Source organism: Chiloscyllium plagiosum, chromosome 24 (assembly GCF_004010195.1).
Source record: "Chiloscyllium plagiosum isolate BGI_BamShark_2017 chromosome 24, ASM401019v2, whole genome shotgun sequence".
Lineage (NCBI taxonomy): Eukaryota > Metazoa > Chordata > Chondrichthyes > Orectolobiformes > Hemiscylliidae > Chiloscyllium > Chiloscyllium plagiosum.
In genome coordinates this window covers 37,012,947-37,034,628 of record NC_057733.1, presented here as the reverse complement: position 1 = coordinate 37,034,628, position 21,682 = coordinate 37,012,947, and the positions used below count along the sequence as shown (strand labels likewise).

The window sequence follows — 21,682 nt, the reverse complement described above, 5'->3', positions numbered from 1 at the left end:
CCTTACTGAAATCCATATAGATCACATCTTTCTTAAATCATTTTAAGTCTCTCTCCTCCACTATTATTCAGGAAGCTAATTCTACATGTTGGAAATGTAGAATTAGCTACCTTGTCCAAATGCATATTCATGTAAAAAAAAGTATACCTTAGGTCGTTTTTGAGTAGTCAGCATTTCCTCATGTTCGAAGTTGACATATCTTAGTCATGATTTGGAGGTGCCAGTGTTGGACTGGGTTGTACAAAGTTAAAATTCACACAACCAGTTATAGTCCACAACCACCTGATAAAGGAGCAGCACTAGGAAAGCTAGTGCTTCCAAATAAACCTGTTGGACTATAACAGGGGCGGCACGGTGGCTCAATGGTTAGCGCTGCTGTCTCACAGTGCTATGGACCCGGGTTTGATTCCAGGCCAGGGCGACTGTCTGTGTGGAGCTTGCACGTTCTCCCTGTGTCTGCGTGGGTTTCCTCCGGGTGCTCCGGTTTCCTCCCACAATCCAAAGATGTGCAGGTCAAGTGAATTGGCCTTACTAAATTGCCCATAGTGTTAGGTGCATTAGTCAGGGGTAAATATAGGATAGGGGAATTGGTCCGGGTAGGTTACTCTTCGGAGGGTCGGTGTGGACTTGTTGGGCCAAAGGGCCTGATTCCATACTGTAGGAAATCTAATCTAATAACCTGGTGTTGTGTGATTTTAGACATATCTTAGTATTAACAGAGCTCATTAAATTTTATTCCACCGGTTCTCAGTAAGCCAAAGTTCTTGAAAAAAAACCTTCTGGTCACTGCAATAAATCAACTGACAAAACCAAACGGTTTCACTTCCTCAACAAGACTTGAAAATTCTCTCAATTCGCTTGACATGTTTGTTAAGCAATCTGGGATTCATTTCAAAGGACGTTCAAAAGCATTTAGACATTCACTTTGGCTGAGCTTTCTCCGCAAGAGGGTGATGGATGGGAGGAAGACAGAATAAATAATTCTACAACCCAATCAATATTTGCCCAAGAGATGGTGATTCAAGTTCCAACTTAGCCTACAGTGCTCATCCTACATATAAAATATTGTGCTATTAACAGTGACCATTTGCAAATGCATCTTATTTCCTGATAAAATGTATTGTTTTTAGTCAAAAACATTGCTGGTGCTGCAAGTCTAAAATAAAACAAAATAATATGTAGTAGGTCAGGCAGCATCAGTGGAGTAGAAATAATTGACTCAAGTCGAGATGACCCAAAATCAGAATAACCTAGTGGAATGTCCTCCTCTGCACAGATGATGTCTGACCAGTTTCTAGTCTTTTTCCAGTCTTTTATATGCTGCTGTACTTTTTATTCAAGAGAATACTCTTAATAAAATGCATTATAAAGGTAAGTCAGAAAATATTAAAACAGACTTTTTTTATGATTATTAAAGGTGGTATTATCAATTTGTTCATTTCATTTTAGTAATTTTTGCTCTAATTGATTTTCTACTTTTGTTACATTTCTTATAATATATAAAAGTGTCCTGATTCAATACAATTCGCCACAAAGACAAAGAAACAAAACTACCTAAATACAGAAAATACCCCAGAATTTCCTGCAGTTGTTGAATTTCTACAACTAGGGAGCACTGTTTCAAAATTAGGTGTCCCCTTTTAAGGCCAAAATGAAGAGAAAATTCTTTTCTCAGTAGTTTTTGCAACTTTGGAACTTACTGCCTGAGAAAGTTGTGATAGCAGGGTCATTGAATATTTTTAAGGCAGAGGTAGATTGGTTTTTGTTAGGCTTGGGAATTAATGCTTTTTAGGGGCAGCTGGGATGTGGAATTTGGAATACAAACAGATTAGTATGTAAGTTAGTAACTTACTTATCATCAACCTGAGCGACAAATCTTCCCAAAAATCGCTAATACAAACAGATTATTAATCATCATTTTATTAAACTGCAGAGCAGATTGAGGGGTCTGAATTGACTATTTCTGCTCCTATTTCATACTTTCATAATTTTATGGTACAGAAAGCAAATAAATTTGACCATAATATCTGCATGGCTCTGAATAAAAATCTAGCCCTATTCTCTGGGGTTATCTTCCTATATTCTTTAAAAAAATATAAAATCTTTATTCACTTCCACTTCAATGCTAGTATTAATTTTATTTCCACATTGTTTATGTTAAAGTTTTCCATGCCCTAAAAGCCTTCTAGGTAGTAAAAATACTATATTTTCTTTAATTCATTAGTGAACACTTTAAATATAGTCCCTATAGTTGCAGTTTGCCAACTGATTGAAATAGTTTTCTCTATTTACATTATCCACATTCCTCATAACTTTGAAAACCTTTATCAGATCTCTCCTCAGCTATTCAATTGAAACAAGATCTTTCTTTATGCTGGTTGTCGCACTAAGCTCCTCCAACAATTCAATTGTGGGGCACCACAATGACACTGCCCTAACCTAATTCTAGTCTTACCTAGTCACTGTAATTCAAATGATTGCTCATCTTTCTGCCCCTTCATGATCTGTGGAGACTCAATCTATGCTTCCAATTTAATAAAGCACGGCTTTCCAAATTCAAATACTCCCATCTGTATAATTGACCTGACCCAAAGGGCACTGCAGTTTACGTCCCTTCAGTACAATATGTATCGGTTTTGCTCTTATTTAACCAACTAAGTTGGAAAATTTCATATATTTTGCTTCCAGTTTTCAGTTTTTGCTCAGTTTCACATTCTCCTCTTCAAATTATTCCCTCCTCTTCCTTGACTTCTGTTTCCACATCTAGCAACAACCCAGAACCAACAATTATTATAAGCTCACTGACTTCCAGCGCTATCTTGACTGCAGCCCTTCATGCCCTATACCCTGTAGGACTCAATTTCATTCTCCAGTCTCCATTGCATTTATTCTGATGATGTTACCTTCCACACCAGCAGTTCGGAGGTTTCATCCACAAGGACAGATATGACACTCAACGTATCTTCAACATTTCCTGCACTTCTAACTCATCTCTTTCCCCTCACTGTGGAAATTCCCAGGGTTCTTCTTGTCTTCACCTTCCAACCCATTAGGCTCTATGTTCAACAGATTATTTTTCACCATTTCTCCCACCTCCATAAACATCTTTCTTTTCCCAGCCCTTACAGAATTCCAATGGGATCTTCCCCTTCATGATAAACTGGTTCTCTCCACAGCCAACTCTAAACATGTCCTCTTCCCACAGTTTCTGTCCATGCAAACATAAGAGATGTAATACTTTTCCTATAATCTCCTCTCATCCTCAATGACCGTGGCCCCAAACAATCCTTTCAGGTGAAGCAGCAACTGACACACACTTCTTTCAATGTTCAAAGTGTACTCTCTTCTACACAGGGAATGCCAAGTGTAGATTATATGGCTGCTTCATGAATTATCTCTGATCAAACTACAGCTTGACACTGAGCTGCTGATGGTGTGAATTTTAATTCTCAACCTTGCTCTCATGCTGACATCTATCTTTGGCTTGCTGCACCACTGCAGGAAGCTCAACATAAGTTTAAACAAAATGCACCACATCTTTCAATTAGGCACTTTACACCCTCCTAAATGCATTGAGTTCAACAATTTCATACCGTATTTTATTTTCTTTTGTTTGTGCGTTTCAGTTTTTCTCTTACTTTTGTTTTCAGCACTCCTGCTCTAGGCACATCTTTTGTTTCTTCATTTCTCTCCCCGCCCAATCAATATTTCCTTTGACCCTGTAAGGCTAACTCTGCTATCGTCAAATTTCTTGTCTTCCACGCTATTATTGAACTTCCCTTTTGTCCTTGTCTCACCTACCCCTTTCTTAATACCCCATTGCATTTTTAAATTTTCCCAGCTCTGATGAAACGTCTTTGATTTGAAACATAAACTCTTTCTATCTCCATGGGGGTGTTTTGATACCAGGTGATTTACAGCATCTTCTATTTTTATTACAGTACTATTTACCTTTGTTTTGCATAACTTATTTTGAAAGTAACTCTACTAATTTGATTCTCATTGCAAGAATTAATTTTGTGGCATAATCTGCTGGTACAACATGGAATAGTTATACAATTCATATGAGGTGACATAATTTATGTTTAGAAATATTTTGTGACTTGTGCCACAATGAATATCACTTCATTTTTGTTCTGTCAGCTCAAAAGAACTTTACTTTCAATCTCTAGCCATTAGGAAATATTTTGCAGAAAATTACTGCAAGCACAATTTTTTTGTGAAAATTAAATTATTATAATTAATGAAAAAAAACTTATTTCAAACTTACCATAATTCAGAGAAATATAAAACTATCAGGAACTTTTACTTTACCTTATATCTCTCTTGAATGTCAAAGTTAATGGCGTACTGCAGTTTTCTTAGGCAAATAGGGCAAAGATCAATTGGCCGTCGATCAGACTCCTCTAAATGGTTAGAACCTTGCATTACACATTGCAACCACTGGCAGTGATGCATGCCGAAAATATGTCCAATTTCATGCGTTAAAGTCTAAAAATACAACAAGATTTATGAATTAAAAAATAAGAAGGTGATTAACAACCTGAAAGGTATTTTACCAAAGCCAATTTTAAAAAGGTTTGTTTTTCAATTGAACCAGGATATGGTTAAATATGAAAAATGATGAATATTTTCAGGTTTTTTTTGAAAGCTATATCTTTCCACTTTTACAGAAAGTTCTGAAGCCATTTTCTAGTTCCTAAAAATATAATGCAGACTATGATATTTCTGATCCAATGTTATCTGTGTGATACCATTGGATTGATTGCATCCTTTTCATTTAATATGCTTCAGAATGGATAGTTAGAGAGATTTACATAGTACACAAGAAATAAATGATCAATTTATCTATTTTTCATGACATCAGTTGAAAGATAAATGTCGATCAGGGCATCAGAAGAATTATCATACTCTTTGAAGACTGCCACAAAAGCTTTTAAGTCCACCTCAGCCTTGACATAACGCTAACCCAAACATAGATAAAAGAATGTGAATAGAATAACCAAAATAACTAGAAATAATTATCAAACTTTGCTCAACTCAAAGACTTTCATGAAGTTTCATGTAACTAAATCAAGCTTTCAATTTGGTTAAGAAAACAAAAGCTCTTCAAATGATGCATGATTGAGAATTTATTTAGTAAACAGTTGAGCAATATGAATTACCCCAGATAAGCTTATGTTAGGAACGTTATAATTTGCTTCAGCATTTCCAAGCATTTGCTCAGTAATGCTACTGAGTTGAATTATCAGAGGGCATTTGTTGAACCATATCAAAGAGAAGTGAACACTTTCATCACAAAATATTAGTATTTATATAATCACTGTTCTTGACACAGTTGCATCACGGTCAGGTCAGGTTCCCTGCAAAGTCTTGATTACAATCAGAAATGTTGCAAAAAAGAACAATTTATTTGCATCCTTCATATTTCTATGTATGTTCCAGAAGTTCACAGCACCAATTAATTTATTCTGGAAATACAGCCACTGTTGTTATTAGGCAAACATGTAGTCTATCATCCCATAACAATGTCTTTCAAGCCTTATCAGATAAATAATAACCTATTTCCTGCACTGTTAGCTGAAAGATGAACACAGGAAGAGTTTCTCTGAACTGATACTCCTTTGCATTCAAAGGAAGATAAAGCCTGGGATAATACCTAAACTTAAATATGCCATGACTGACAATTACTACTGTAACACTATCCTAATGACATTTCAGCAGAAAATGTCCTACATTGAAGTATACAGAACTTACAGCATCAAAAATTTCGTTCCTGCACCTATTTCTTGTCCTTCCTTCTCTGGTTGCATCGGCATAGTTAGAACATAGAACATTACAGCGCATTACAGGCCCTTCAGCCCTTGATGTTGCGCTGACCTGTGGAACCAACCTCAAGCCTATTCATCCTACTATTCCATTTTCATCCATATGTTTATCCAAAGATCATTTAAATGCCCTTAAAGTTGGTGAGTCGACTACTGTTGCAGGTAGGGCGTTCCATGTCCCTACTACTCTCTGAGTAAAGAAACTACTTCTGACATCTATCCTATATCTATCATCCCTCAATTTAAAGCTATGTCCCCTCATGCTAGCCATCACTATCTAAGGAAAAAGGCTCTCACTGTCCACCCTATCTAACCCTCTGATTATCTTATATGTCTCAATTAAGTTACCTCTCAACCTTCTTCTTTCTACTGAAAACAGCCTCAATTCCCTCAGCCTTTCTTCATAAGACCTTCCCTTCATACCAGGCAACATCCTAGTAAATCACCTCTGAACCCTTTCCAAAGCTTCCACATCCTTCCTATAATGTGGTGACTAGAACTGTACGCAATACTCAAAGTGCACACCAGAGTTTTGTACAGCTGCAACATGACCTCGTGGCTGCGAAACTCAATCCCTCTACCAATAAAAGCTAACATACCATGTGCCTTCTTAACAACCAGTTAATTCTTCCTTCCATTCTCATATGCTTATTTAACTTATGCTTAAAAATTCTTTTTACTCACAGCAGTTATTCCCTGTTATGATATGATTTTAAGAGGAACATACTAATTAGCAAGTAACCACCATGGAGAAAACGTGATTTTGCAGCATGTAGTATTAGAGAGTGCTGCCGTACTGTCCTGTAATGTAATTGTTGAACTTAACAATTCTGACTAATGAGCAAACCTGCAACAAGAAATAGAATCTACACCAATTTACTAGTTCTGATGTGAGATTAGTAAGTTTATGTTGGTAAATACAAAACTACAACAGTGCTCAGCAGAGGATTTTCCCAGACAATTTGAAGACCATATAGAAAAGTCTCAGACAGGATTCTGAATAGTACAGAAGCTCAATGTACTTCAAAACCTCAGGAAACAAAATTAATATGTAAACTGAACTGGCTAAACAGTGAGTACATAATAGAATCAGTGGATCATGTGAGCGGAGAGTCAAAAAGCAGCTGAGTCATCAAGATATCATCAGGTCTCGCGTCCAATTAAAGGTAAAAGTAACCGAAACACAAAACCTCTGCCATCGCCAAAAGCAGAACAGGCAGAAAGAAAAATATACGCAACAGCTGCATGATTAAATATTGCTAGAGTATCAAAGCTAAAAATCCTCTGTATATCAATAACATTCATAAAATACAGGGAGCTTCAGGAAGATAACCAACAACCTACACCAAATGAATAAGGCCATAGTATTTGACTTCTTGATGGCTATCATATATTGACAGTCTCTACCTTTGGTACTTCCCATTAGTAGAAATACTCACTCACAGAACTTTTCCAGCCAGTTAGGGGCAGATTCTGCAGCATGCTGGGTCATAACATCCTGGAAAATATTGTTGGGCTGGGATCCTAATGCCATCATACCTCTTCCTGCTTTCCCTGTGATGGGCTACATGTTCAGCAGGGAACACACCTGGGTTTAGCAGGAAAACTACTGAGGTATGAAAGATAGCACAATAAAAAAATATAGGCTACACACTGAGCTGTCAATCACCATTTTGAAGATGACAAGTGCACAACAGAAAATCATCCCAGAATGAAAGTGACCTGATAAAGAGTAAAACCAGAAAGACTAAACAGTGAAATGTTACTGCTGAAATGTGAAAATGCTTCTATCTAAATTACTGATTTCATTGGACACATCAATATAGTGAAATTTATATTAAGTGCATGGATAGCATCAGCTTACTATCTGTGAATCTTCCCTGGAACGTGGGGTGTAAATATTCTGCAGTTGGTTACACCCAAGAAACAGGTGTTGTGCACTCCAGCTAAGCAGTCACAGCAACAGGACAGCAACTCCAGCAGCAGTAATCACATGATGTTAGGAAGGAAAATAGAGCACTGAATACATATTAAATCTATGTTCTCTACAATACAGTATCATCTAAAAACTAAGGAGTTGATGTCACCAAAGGGTACCTTGCTACTACAGGTTTGTTGATTATACCATGAAAATTGAGTGAAAAGACTTTTCTTAAGGCGACACTGGAAGATTCACCCTGGGTACACCAGGGTGGAATCCAGAAGGAGTTTGGGATTTCATGCACGTAACTAAATGTCTACTCCATGCAATGTAATGTACAAAAGTGGCAGAGTGTTTTCTGTCATGTTTAGCAGTAAATGAGAAGAACTTTTTAAAAGGTTCTGTGTATTCGGTGCAATCTATTTGGTAAGGGCTATTGGCTTCCTGCCATCCACAGAGAAGAACCATCAGGCCATAATTTTTGCACATCTTCCATCCATGCCATAGGAATTGCTCTCTTATACTGGTTGGTTTCCTCTAATCATTGTTGCCAGAATATGCAAAGAATGCTGACTTGCAAGATGCACGAAGTTCTCCATGCAGAAAGATCAGCTTTAACAGTAGCTCAGAAACAACACAAAACAATCAAGAAATGTTTAAGTACATATGATACGTGAAAGCGATTATCAAAATTCGTGGTCACAGATGATATCTATTACTCAGATTTTACTTAAGCAAAAACGTTTAAGGATTCCCAATTAGCCACATGCTGCTGGCATATTGGCCTACACTCTAGTTTCAATCTAAACTGTCTGATTCAGAGATAAGGTGCTTGTAATTGAACCAAGGTGCCATGGACATGAAAAAGTACAACTCTACTACTATTTAAATCAACTGTTTCCAACCACAGCATTTTCATTTCTGCAAATACACCCACCTTGCATGATCTCAGCAGCAACTTGCTTGCAATAGGTGGTGTGTAGTATCCTTCAAAGACAGAATAATCGTCAGGAGCCAGATGTTTCTTTTTCTTCAGCTTTCCTTTATAGTTTGTGCTGTAAAAGTCATCATCATATCTAGCAAAGCTAAAAACACCCATTCCTATAAAAGATACATAAATTCAGTACTTTTCTTTCTCCTGACCTGTAGAAGCAAATTGAAATAACATCTTCAATTAACTAACTCAAAATCTATTTTAGCAAAAATACGTTAATATTTCATTATATCAATCAATAAGTTGCTTTTTATTTCCAAACCATTTAAGAATTGAAAAATACTCAGACAGAGTATTAAATAAAATGTATACATTTTCCACAAAATATGAAAACTATCACGATTCCCAGCTGCAGTGAACAGAAACTGGACATTGTATTCAATTACTGGACAGAATTTGGTTCACTTTCCAATGTCATCGAAAGTGATGCAAAAGTCCACAAATTTTTCACCTAATCAAGACAGAACCACATACAACTGAGACAAACAATATTCGTGATAATTAGACATCTGTGGAAGTAGTCATCTGTACAGTGGGTCCCAGGATTTTAACACCAGGTCAGTGAAGGAACTGTGATCTAGTTCCAAGTCAGGATGTATGGCTTGGAGGGGAACGTGCATCTATTCTCCCAGTATCCATGGATTTGTTAGCAATATCCAAGAAAATAACAAGAAGAGCACTACCATCCTTTACAATGGCACAGATAGATTTACATAAGTCTGACTTTTTCAACAGAACTCTCCTCCATCCAGTCTGAGCCTGTAATAGCTCGATATTTGATGCAACTCTCAAGTTAGCTTCAATGAATAATTGCTTGGTAAATTGGTAAATCAGCTGTTTCTATCAAGACTTTCAATAAGAAAAAGGAGTTATAGTAAGTCAATGAGTTCCACCTTAATCAGAATCATGGAATATTAACTAAATTGACTCCACCTTTCTACATTACTCCACATATCCCTTGAGACTCCGATATGAAAAGTCTTTCACCTCAGACTCCACTCAATGACTGAGCAACCACTGTTTTTATCGAGAACTCCAAAGATTAATAACCCGGAGTAATTGTCCTTTCCAAGTTGGTGAGAAACTGCATTCATGAACCCCTGCAACCCATCTTGTATCGGTACACCCACATGCTTTTATGGAGGGCGTCCCAAGAATTTGACACCAGGCCAGTGAAGGAACTGTGATCTCGTTCCAACTCAGGGTGTGTGGCTCAGAGGGGTGCTTGCAGGTGAAAGAAACTTGCATCTATTTTCCCAGTAACCATCCTGTCAAGCATGTAATTCTTCCAAATTCTGGGGAATAAAGGCCTAGTCTACCCAATCTCTCCTCAAAGGACAGTTCTCTCATCCTCGACTCTAGTTCTGGAAAACTTTGCCATATCCCCTCTATGTGATCTATGTTCTTCCTTCGATAAGGAGACCAAAATTAAAGATACTACTGCAGGCGAAGGTGATTAATAATCTGTTTAACTAGAATAACACTTCCCCCACAAGTGAGCTCTTCATTAATAGCACTTTAGTTACTTTGTTCTGCTCTGTCCTGACTTGTTCAGAGGACAACAGTACAAGGGTCAAGATGAGAAATTAAACCATATACAATTACTGTAAATGTTGAGAGGTTTGGATAAGTTGTAACGTACATAAAATTGATCATTTTACAAATGAGCCTCTCATCAGGAAAGTACAAACGTTACTAAAGATATTTAAATTCAAATGAAAACAAAAGGGACATGGGAAATAAATGCATACACTTATTTAGTTACCTTCTGTAAGAGATGCCTGTCCAAACACAAAATTCCAGGATTCTTCAGGATAAAGATCAATCATCGTAATTCCAACAATACAGAAAGCATCTTTGGGTTTTTTCTTCTGCAGGTACTTAAGAATACTACCTAAATGAAAACAATTCTAATGACAAACTTGAAAATACACATTACTAACACTACTCAAAACTAGATACTCTACAACCAGAAACTTGTGCATATCCTTATCCATTGAAAACAAATGTTCAAATTACAGTTATTTCTCCAACAAAACGCTACAAACTTCCAGCCACAAAGGGGCAGTGTAGAAATGTGGAATGAAATATTTCCAGCCTTTTCTGGAATACGTTCCAAAGTCAAATGTATACTTCCTAATTCAATAGATGCCTAAAACTGAACACAACCACCAAATATAGTGCGCCACACAGCAATTTCATTGCCAAATTTCTGCTTTCCCATTCTAGTGATGAAATTCAACACGGCACAGCTTTATTTGATTATATTTTAATCACTGACAAGCTAACTTTTAGTTACGTCAGAACCATCACTATTCAGACCATCAAACATATTCTGCCATTCTAGATCATAACTGATCAATACCATATTCTGCATTATCACCTTTTCCTTAATGGAGTTAGTCCCTCAGAGGCTATCAATTTTCTGTCTTGAACCTGTTCAATGATTAAGCTTCCACAGGCTTCTAGAGTACAAAGTTCCAAAGATTCACCACACACTGAGTGAAGAAATTCCTTATCTCAGTGTAAAACAGTCTGACACTTGTCCTTAAGTTCCCTGGTTCTGAAGAAATGAAACATCCCATCGGTATCTACCCTGCCATGCCTCATGAACATTTTGAATGTTTCAATTAAATGACCTCTTATTCATCAAATTCTACAAACTATAGATTGACGTACCTCTTCTCATGACACAATCCTACCAAATCAAGGATTTATCTGGTTAGCCTCCATGAACTCCCTCTGGCAAGTATATACTTCTTTAGATAAGGAGACTCAAACTGTATTTAATACTCCAGGTGAGGTCTCCCCAAGGCTCTATACAACTGCAGCAAGACATCTTTATTTCTGTATTCAATTTGATACTATGTTTGGAGCTCAAAAGTCCTTGATGGGTTCAAACAGTACTGCAATAAGTCAGGGAGTTCAGCCACATTCAATAAAGGGGCTTGTCCATGGTCAGTCAGGTGTTCAGTCCAAACCGAAGTCCACAGATCCAGGTCTCTGCAATCTGAGGATTGGTCCACTTCAGTCCTGCAGATCATGTGCAATCAGTTTGGGGATTACAGGCAGGTCAGTTGGAGAGCTGTACTACTCCAAGTAGGCTTAGAACATGGAGAAAATTAATGTTGCACAACATTACAAATATCTTTTCTTACTACAAAAATTACTTAAGATTAAATTTTACCGAAACACACACACACACACTTTGGAAACATTCAGTCGAACAAGTTCCATCTGTCTGAACGTTGGGGTCTTGGGAAGTCACAATGACACACAGTGGCTCCATTCATTTCATCTTGTACTTAACTCGACATACTATTAATAGCGGATATGCTATAACAAATTGATAACTCATGTGTAATTTCTAATGCACGCACCACTTTGATCAACATATATGAGAATAATTTAATACAGTATTACCTGTATGTATCTGCAGATTGTGTGAATATGTATTGACACGGAACACACAGCCAATTTGGGATACTGAAACAGGATCCAAGAATTTGATCTTCAGGCCATAGAAAAATGACTCACAGTATTCCTTTAACCAGTGGATGTATGTCTCAGTAGCTGTCTGTGAATCACCAAATGAACCTGAAAACAGAAAATAAACAGAGTAAGCAAAAAGAAAAAGTTTTAAAACTTTGGAAATTTTGAGTTACCAGCTATCAATATTAATGAAAAGGCTGGTTTTGATATAAAAATACCACATCAAAAATCATATATTTCAACCAGTATAAAAACCAAAAATAATAATTTTATTTAGTTTCCTGGCAAAATATTGTAAAGCAAAAGCAAATGATTGTGAACTCTGGAAATCCTCAGCAGTTCTAGCTCCATTTGTGAAGAACAACTCACTTAATGTTTCAGGTCTTAGATTTTTCATCAAAATTAGGAAAAAATTGGAATTTAATAGGTTCTATGCATTGAAAGGATGTAAGATTGGAAAAATACAAAAAATGTGTACCAGAAGAACTGCTGTCCTGAAGAAGGGTCACTGAACCCAAAATATTAACTCTGATTTCTCTCCACAGATCCTGCCAGACCAGAACTTTCCAGCAATTTCTGTTTTTGTTGTAAAAAATAATGTATGGTGGGGGTGGATGGCAGAAGAGATTCAATAACTAAACATTCATGGTACAAGGCCAAAGGAAGTGGTAATGGCACAAGTAAAGAAACAAATCATGTGTCCAGAGAAGGTATGAATGGCAGAAACCTGAATGGCTGCCATCAAAAGCAAAGGAAATGAGAGAGATAAACAAAATAAAATTCCTGGTTTTGGTGAATTTTGTCTCTAAATCAATTGTGTTTCTTTGTATCTACAACCTGTATCTACAACATATATCACCCAACTACTTAATTGCTCTCCCAAGATGCATAACTCTCATTTTTTTCTCACAATAATTGCATATGTCATCGATCTGCAAATTCCACCAATGCCATTCATAGTCTTCCTCACTGTATGTAAAACTTCCTAGTTCTGTTACATTAATAAATGTAAAGATCATGTTTGTTCTACACAAATTCAATCATCTCAAGATGGTTTTGGACCATTCCCACATCCAGACAGCATTCATTTTCTCAATTATTTGCTTTGTGTCCATCATTTCTGTTAATGCAGTAATATTTTCTTATCACACAAGTGTCTTGTAAGGCATTAAATTAGTTGCATTTTGAACACCATTTACTGCATTGCCCTCATCGACACAGACATTCACCAAACACAACTGCGCTTGTTTACATTCTGTTGACTGTCCTTCATTTATTACAGATTCTTAAATCCTTACTACTTTTATCAGAACAGATAACAAACGTTTGTCCACAACTGGGAGACTAAATGACCTTTGGAAAATTTATGCTGACTGCTTTAGTCACGCACACTAATTAGACAATATCTTGCATGCACACAATACAAATATACTTTGTATGTGTATATTTAACAAACATTTACCATTTTCAGTCCCAATAAAACACTTGCCATCAAAAACCACACTGTTGACTATTCATCAAATAACTTCTTCAACCAATGTCCAAAAAGGTAAAACTACATATGCAAATTTGTGTATTGATACTTTCTGTCCACTTCCAGCAGTGCGCGATTAGGTGTAACTGGATACAGTATTAGCAATATGTTGCTAAAACTTTAGACAACACTTATCTATAGCCAATCAATTTATCTATCCCTCTCTTGATGGACAAACATGTTCTGTTGGTTACATTTCGGTCTCAACGCACAAAATTGTTTACTTTCTGTAAGATAAGGTGAGGAGCTGGGAAAAATCAAAATTGAGGTGCTACTGTGCCACTACTGGCAGAAGGAGGAAACTGTGCTCAGTAGCTGAGAGCATATGGATCTCTGCTGTCAATAAGACAAGTCCTGAAGGCAGTATTGCCTGCTGGTGACATATCCCCCAGGCTAGAGAGGTACTTGGAATTGGAGAAGGACCAGGTATAATGATCCAAGCGAGCACCAAACACCATAGGTAAGACTGAAAGGTTCTGCTAAGGAAGTATAACCGGCTTAAACAAACGTACCATGCAGAACCACAAGGTTAATAATCTCAAGATCACTAAAAGTCACTAAAAGTAGATTAAATAAGTAAGAGGGTTAAGCGCATGGCTGAAAGATGGGGAAAAATGATTTTCAGGTCATGGGATACAGAACCCACTATTGTGGAAGGAGGGAGCCCTACTATTGGGATTGCATTCAATTGAACTGCACTGTCACCTAGCCAGTCATCTACCAACTAGCCGTGGAAAGAACTCAACGCTAAATAGTGTGTGGTTATTTTGGGAGCAGGGTTGGGTGAGAGAAGACATGTGGAGGTAAAGGATTTAGATGGGAGAACGTTTGGAAATTAAAGAGAAAGGTAAAAGCAATAGTGTAAAGTTGCAATATAGACATTGTAAACCAAAGTATGACAGGAACAACAGAACCATTCTAAAACACCAGTATTTAAAGATCAGAGTAATGTGATTAAAAAGAATTAAAGGCTCCTTATCTGAATGCATGCAGCATTTGTAAAAAGACATGTGAATTAATTGCACAAACAGAAATAAATACAATTTGATAGTCATTACAGTGATATGGTTGCAAATATTCAAGCATTTTTGATACATCAAAAGAATAAGAAATAAAGTAAAAGGTGGAGGTGGTAACTCTGTTAATCAAGGATGAGAAATAGGAAAGGAGTCACTGCTAGGTGTGGTTCATTGTCCTGCTGACAATAATTATACTGTCAAAAAAGTAGAAATTCAAGAAATAATGGGATCTCTAACAAAAATCTTTTACAACCGTGAAATTTTAATCTTCATATAAATTGGTCAAATCAAATTGGCAAAGGTAGCCTGGAGATTAATAGACCATGGTCAGGATTTCTGAAAACGACATTCTAAAACCAACCAGGGGAACAGACTATTTTAGAATTGGTAATGTGTAATTTGAGAGGATTAATACATAGACGTTTTGCTAAAGAATCCTCTATGTAAAGGCTATTACAGGTGGTTAAAGACAAAGTTGGCTAAAGTTGAATGGAAAAATAGGCTTAGAAAGGTAAGATATCAGGGAAGCAGAGACAAACATTTAAAAACTCTCAGCAAAGATGAGTAAGAAACATTTTATGAGAAGGATGCATCATCAACGGTTAAGGAGATTAAGAATGACATCAAACTGAAATTTCAAAATCTACAAAACTATATAGATACAGGCCAAAACATAGTGAATATTTTAGAAATTAGCAAAGAAGTACTGAAAAGGAAAATAGAGAGAGGGAGAAATTATAGTTGGAGAGTAAACTAGCAAGAATATAAAAATATAGTAACATTTTCTAAGTATGAAAGGTAAAACAGTAGCAAAAGTGAGCCTTGGTCCCTTAGGAAGGGTGAGAATCTGGAATGAATAGAGAAACAAGGATATGGCAAAAATTTGATCAAGTATCTTTTAATTTGTTTTTACAGTAAAAGATAAAACTGTTGCAGGAATAGTAGAAACATCAGGGGCAAGGGGGAGAAAAGAACTTAAAATAATTACTAAAGTGAGCAGAAAAACTAAGGGTACAAATAACTGACAATTAACAGTCACATTATTACAGCACAGAAAGATGCCCTTCAGTCAAGTCCATAGCAATCAGCAACTAATTAGACAAAATTAATATTGCCTTTATTGTAAGAGGAATGGGGAATAAAAATTAGGGAAAGTTTGCTACTACAACAAATGTCATTGGTGAGACTGCATTCAAAGATCCTTAGAAGCACTTTCTAAACTAACGATAACTTGCATCTTGAAGAACATAGGCAGTGGATACATGGAAACACCAACAACTGTAAGCTCCTCTCCAAGCCACTCCCTACCCTGAGTTGGAAATACATCTCCATTCTTTCATTGTTGCTAGTTAAAATCCTGGAATTCCCTCCCTAATGGTATTGTGGGTCAACCTACAGCGAGTAGACTACAGTGGTTAAAGAAGGTAGCTCACCGCCACCTTCTCAAGGGCGACCACGGATGAGCAATAAATGATGGTTAGCCAGCAATGCCCACATCCCATAAGTGAATAAAAAAGGAGTACAGTGTATAAGTTTATTCTCCTTAAAGGGGCATATACTTGTATTGGAAGCAGTTCAGAGAAGGTTCACTAGGCTGCTTCCTGGAATGAAAAGACTGTCCAATGTGGAAAGGTTGAGCAGATTAAGCCTATATTAATTGGAATAATTCTTTAGAATAGGAGATTATCTTATTTGGAGGCTTGACATGATCGACTGTGAGAGGTCTGCTTCTTCTCATGGGGGAATCTAGAACTGGGAGCACTTTAAAAATAAAGGGTTTCCCAATTAAGACAGTGATGGGGAGCTTTTTTCCTCTCAGTCACATCTTTGGAATTTTCTTCACAACTTTCTTCATTAATAAAACACTCATATTCCCAAATTATAGACATTAATATAGAAGTCCTATTCAAATTAAACAAGATTCTCTGCTGACTAGAAGCTGACCATTTTCTGGTATAAACGCAGCCGAAGTGCAACTAAGAAGAAATAAAAGCCAGAAATCCAATTTTTGCTTCACTTTAAGTAGTTTTGGACATATCTCGGCACTGTGGGCACAACAAAAATTATACTGATCTTGAACAAGGTGCATCAGGAGTGCAATTTAAACAAGACATGTCAAGATTTTAAAATGGAAAATTAGAATAAATAATACCTAAGTAGAGGATGATAATGTGAGCAAACAGAGGACTGAAAACTGAAATGCTGGATGGCCAGGAAGAGAGCAAGTTTTGTGGAAGGAGATATGAGAAAAAGTGTGCAACATGCAAAATACTGAATTTATTTAAAAAATCATTTTGTTGTTAGAACATTACAAGATGCCTCACATAAAAATTTGAAAGAAATAACTTTATAGAATCATAACATCCCAGAGTACCACAGAGCTGCTCTCTCATTAGAGAGATCACTGTTGTTGAGTTTCACCATGCTACAGGCAAGGGGCATGGATGAGAAGACCGGTCCATGACCTTCATGGAACTCAGCAAGAGCAGGAACTGAACCCACATTAAAATCACCCATTCAGCCAACTGAGTTAACTGACCCCTGTAGGATCATACCAATGGTCTGAATGTAAATAATGTTTTTCCCAAGAACTGGTGATTTCCTATGCGGACTACTGTAAAATGCGTAGAAATCTTGCTTTGGCTCTGGGTGGCTATAGATCCAGTCAGACTTCGAATGTAACACAATAGGTTTAAAAAGGTTGTTATTTGGCTGAAAAGCTTCTTCTAGGAGATGTTTCACTCTTGGACTGAATTTTTGGTAGAGATCAATCACATCCTTATGGTTAGATATTAGAGCTGTCCTCAGCGTTGCTTCACTGTGTTGCATTGTCTCCATCAAGAGAAACAAATCAAAATCTCTAGAAAGAAAATAAATGAAAACTCTGTATTAAATTCAGTTAAATAGCTGGTTCTTTTGTTTTCATCCAAACTTTCAACACATAATACCACAATGAACTTCTTCACTGCTTCCAAAATAAAAACAGGTTTTTGTCCATTCACTTGATCTTACAAAGTTCCTTTACAACTTTTTTGTTCAATCCACATTTAACATCATATCATCCAAAAACCAAAAACACTTATCCAATCCTTTCACTAAATAATTTATAAATGTAAAAAAAAATGACTCTAGGGGACAATCGTTATTTCCTGCCCCTGTTCAGTTATTAAATCTGAAATATTAAGCTAACCTCAATAATGATGGCCGTGACAACCATCATTGGCATAATACCTTTCAGGACATCAGAGCTACTATCCCAGCCTGGTCTACATGTAACTCAAAATGTGACTGATTATTAAATGCCCATTGAAATCACTGAGCAAACCACCTAACTGCAGGGAAATTAAGGATGGCAACAAATATTGGCCTTGCAAATGATTCCCATATAGCATGAAAGAATAAAACCTCCTTACTATCTCTTACCTTTAAGCCACATAATGATACATCTAGAAATATTTATACAAGTTTGTTTTGATTTGTCATTCTGATAAAAGGGCAGAGACTGAAAACATTTTTAGTTCTTTTTCCACAGATATCACCTGACATGTCTAGAATTTCAAGTAGTTTTTGATTTTATTTTGATGATCTGGAATTTGTAGTACTGTGCTTTTATGATTTATCATGATTTTAGATTCCTAGCTTAACCTCACCACCATCTCATTGATTGTCCCACTGTTGATCAATTGTCAAACTGCTTGTCTGATATCCAGCATATGCTGAGCAGAAATCTTTCCAACTATTAATCTCAAAGATGGAAATGTGTTGCTGGAAAAGCGCAGCAGGTCAGGCAGCATCTAGGGAACAGGAGAATCGACGTTTCGGGCATTAGCCCTTCTTCAGGAAGGGCTAATGCCCGAAGAAGGGCTAATGCCCGAAATGTCGATTCTCCTGTTCCCTAGATGCTGCCTGACCTGCTGCGCTTTTCCAGCAACACATTTCCATCTCTGATCTCCAGCATCTGCAGACCTCACTTTCTCCTATTAATCTCAAAGGCCAAGTCATTGTGTTCAAAGACCTTGTTGTAAACTTCATTACACAGGTGCTAACTTCATCCATTTCCCTGGTAACTGTCTGTGTCTGAAATAAACTGTTGCCAAGTTTGGTATCATGCCTGTCTCATATAAGCCTCTAACCACTTATCTGTGGCATCACCAAGACCACCTATTTCTACCTGTGCAACATGGCTCAATTTTATCCTTGACCGAGCTCCACTGTTGCTGAAAATCTCATCCATGCCTTTATTAGCTCTAGGTTGAATCTAGAGCTCTTGACATATTCAATTGTTCTGCTCTACATAAATTTCAACTCAGCCAAAACTCTGATGAACATGTCCTGACTTGTATCAAGTTTCTTCACACATTAACAGCTGCTTACTGACCTACACTGGGACCTGGTCAAGTAATGTGCTGATTTTAAATTCTCATCTTTGATTTCAGTTTTGCCATGACCTCACTCCTATCTCTGTTATTTACTTCAGCACTACATTACTCAGATATCTGTATTCAATTTCTAGCCTCTTGATAATCCCTGATTTTATTAGGTCCATCACATCAAAGAGACCTTGGAGTGCAGGTTCATAGCTCCTTGAAAGTGGTTACAGGTAGATGGGATAGTGAAGAAGGTGTTTAGTATGCTTTCCTTTATTGGTCAGAGGATTGAGTACAGGAGTTGGGACGTCATGTTGCGGCTGTACAGGACATTGGTTAGGCCATTTTTGGAATATTGTGTGCAATTCTGGTCTCCTTCCCATCAGAATGATGTTGTGAAACTTGACAGGGTTCAGAAACGATTTACAAGGATATTGCCAGGATTAGAGGATTTGAGCTATAAGGAGGTTGAATAGGCTAGGGCTGTTTTCCCTGGAGTGTCAGATGCTGAGGGGTGACCTTATAGAGGTTTATAAAATCATGAGGTCCATGGATAGGATAAATAGACAAAGTCTTTTACCTGGGGTGCGGGAGTCCAGAACTAGAGGGCATAGGTTTAGGGTGAGAGGGGAAAGATATAAAAGAGACCTAAGAGGCAACGTTTTCACTCAGAGGGTGGTATGTGTATGGAATGAGCTGCCATAAGAAGTGGTGGAGGCTGGTACAATTGCAACATTTTAAACGCATCTGGATGGGTATAAGAATAGGAAAGATTTGAAGGGATATGGGCCGGGTGCTGGCAGGTGGGACGAGATTGGGTAGGAATATTTTGTCAACTGGACATGTTGGACTGAAAGGTCTGTTTCCGTGCTGTATATCTCTATGACTCTATGACTTATGGTAGGATCACCAACACGAAACGTTAACTCTGATTTCTCTTAACAGATGCTGCCAGACCTGCCGGACTTTTCCAGCAACTTCTGTTTTTGTTTATTTATGGCAGTGCCGTCGGCCATCTAAGTCTTTCCACCTTTCTTTCTTTCCTGATGATAGTCCTTAAAAAACTACCACTTTGCCCACCTGTCTTATGTGGACTGCTATGTAGAACTCTTGGGATATTTTATTATATTAAATGAATGATATACTGCAAAAATCCAGCTGTTGGCAATACTAATCAAGTTAGATCCCAAAATGAAAACTGGTTTGGTAAATTATAAGCTTTTTTTTAAACAATTGGTTATCATAGCAATTTGTTGGTTGGCTCAGTAGGCTGGACAGCTGGATTTTGTTGCAGAGCAATCTAACAGTGTGGGCTCGATATCTTCATCAGTTAAGATTATCATGGAGGATTCTTCTTTTCAATTTCTCCCCTCGCTTAAGGTATGGTGACCCTAAGGTTCAACCACCACTACCAGTCATCTCTCTCTCTCATTACAGCTCTATGATCCTTTAGGACTAGGGCAACCTTACCTCACTTTACGTTAGTCACTGAAGTACTCACATGAGGCTGCAGATGCTCTTCAACAATACAAAGTAAGTTATTACACAAGGAATAAAATAAAAACAGCCATGAAGACAGTTAATAAGATCTTAACACAAATATCAAAACAAAGTTTCAATGTATGACCCAACACTATTGTTACAGGTACTCATAGAACATAGAAGAATACAGCGCAGTACAGGCCCTTCGGCCCTCGAGGTTGCGCCGATCCAAGCCCACCTAACCTACACTAGCCCACTATCCTCCATATGCCTATCCAATGCCCGCTTAAATGCCCATAATGTGGGAGAGTCCACCACTGCTACTGGCAGGGCATTCCATGAACTCACGACTCGCTGAGTAAAGAACCTACCCCTAACATCTGTCCTATACCTACCCCCCCTTAATTTAAAGCTATGCCCCCTTGTAATACCCGACTCCATACGTGGAAAAAGATTCTCACTGTCGACCCTATCTAAACCCCTAATCATCTTATACACCTCTATCAAGTCACCCCTAAACCTTCTTTTCCCCAATGAAAACAACCGCAAGTGCCTCAGCCTTTCCTCATACAATCTTCCTACCATAATGGCAACATCCTGGTAAACCTCCTCTGCACCCATTCCAGTGCCTCCACATCCTTCCTAGAGTATGGCGACCAAAACTGCACACAATACTCCAGATGCAGCCGCACCAGAGTCTTATACAACTGCAACATGACCACAGTACTCCGGAACTCAATTCCTCTACCAATAAAAGCCAGTACGCCATATGCCTTCTTCACCACACTATTTACCTGGGTGGCAACTTTCAAAGATTTGTGTACATGGACACCAAGACCCCTCTGCTCATCCACACTACCAAGTATCCGACCGTTAGCCCAGTACCCCAAGTTAGTAGCAGTAGAAGGAGCCACAATTAAACGATTTCCCAAGAGAACAGCTATCAAGAAATCGTGCATCACTTCCCGTTTACGCAACTAAGCTGTTTACTGCGATTTTGAAGTGAAGGACTGGGGTGGTAAAAGTCAAAGGTCACACGACACGA

At 37.6% G+C, this 21,682-nt stretch overlaps 1 protein-coding gene across 2 annotated transcripts in view; it reads right to left on the bottom strand.

The window, feature by feature from the left end:
• The window catches only part of LOC122562188 (archaemetzincin-2), a 111,064-nt gene that overhangs the window by 82,853 nt on the left and 6,529 nt on the right, over nt 1-21,682 (bottom strand). For both annotated transcript variants that reach the window (XM_043714841.1, XM_043714840.1), the window contains exons 2-6: nt 17,344-17,648; nt 12,167-12,340; nt 10,509-10,637; nt 8,687-8,850; nt 4,315-4,491 (exon numbers count right to left, since the gene is read on the bottom strand). In XM_043714841.1, coding sequence (XP_043570776.1) covers nt 4,315-4,491; nt 8,687-8,850; nt 10,509-10,637; nt 12,167-12,340; nt 17,344-17,626 — 927 coding nt within the window. In that variant the 5' untranslated portion in view covers nt 17,627-17,648. The remainder of the gene's footprint in view (nt 1-4,314; nt 4,492-8,686; nt 8,851-10,508; nt 10,638-12,166; nt 12,341-17,343; nt 17,649-21,682) is intronic.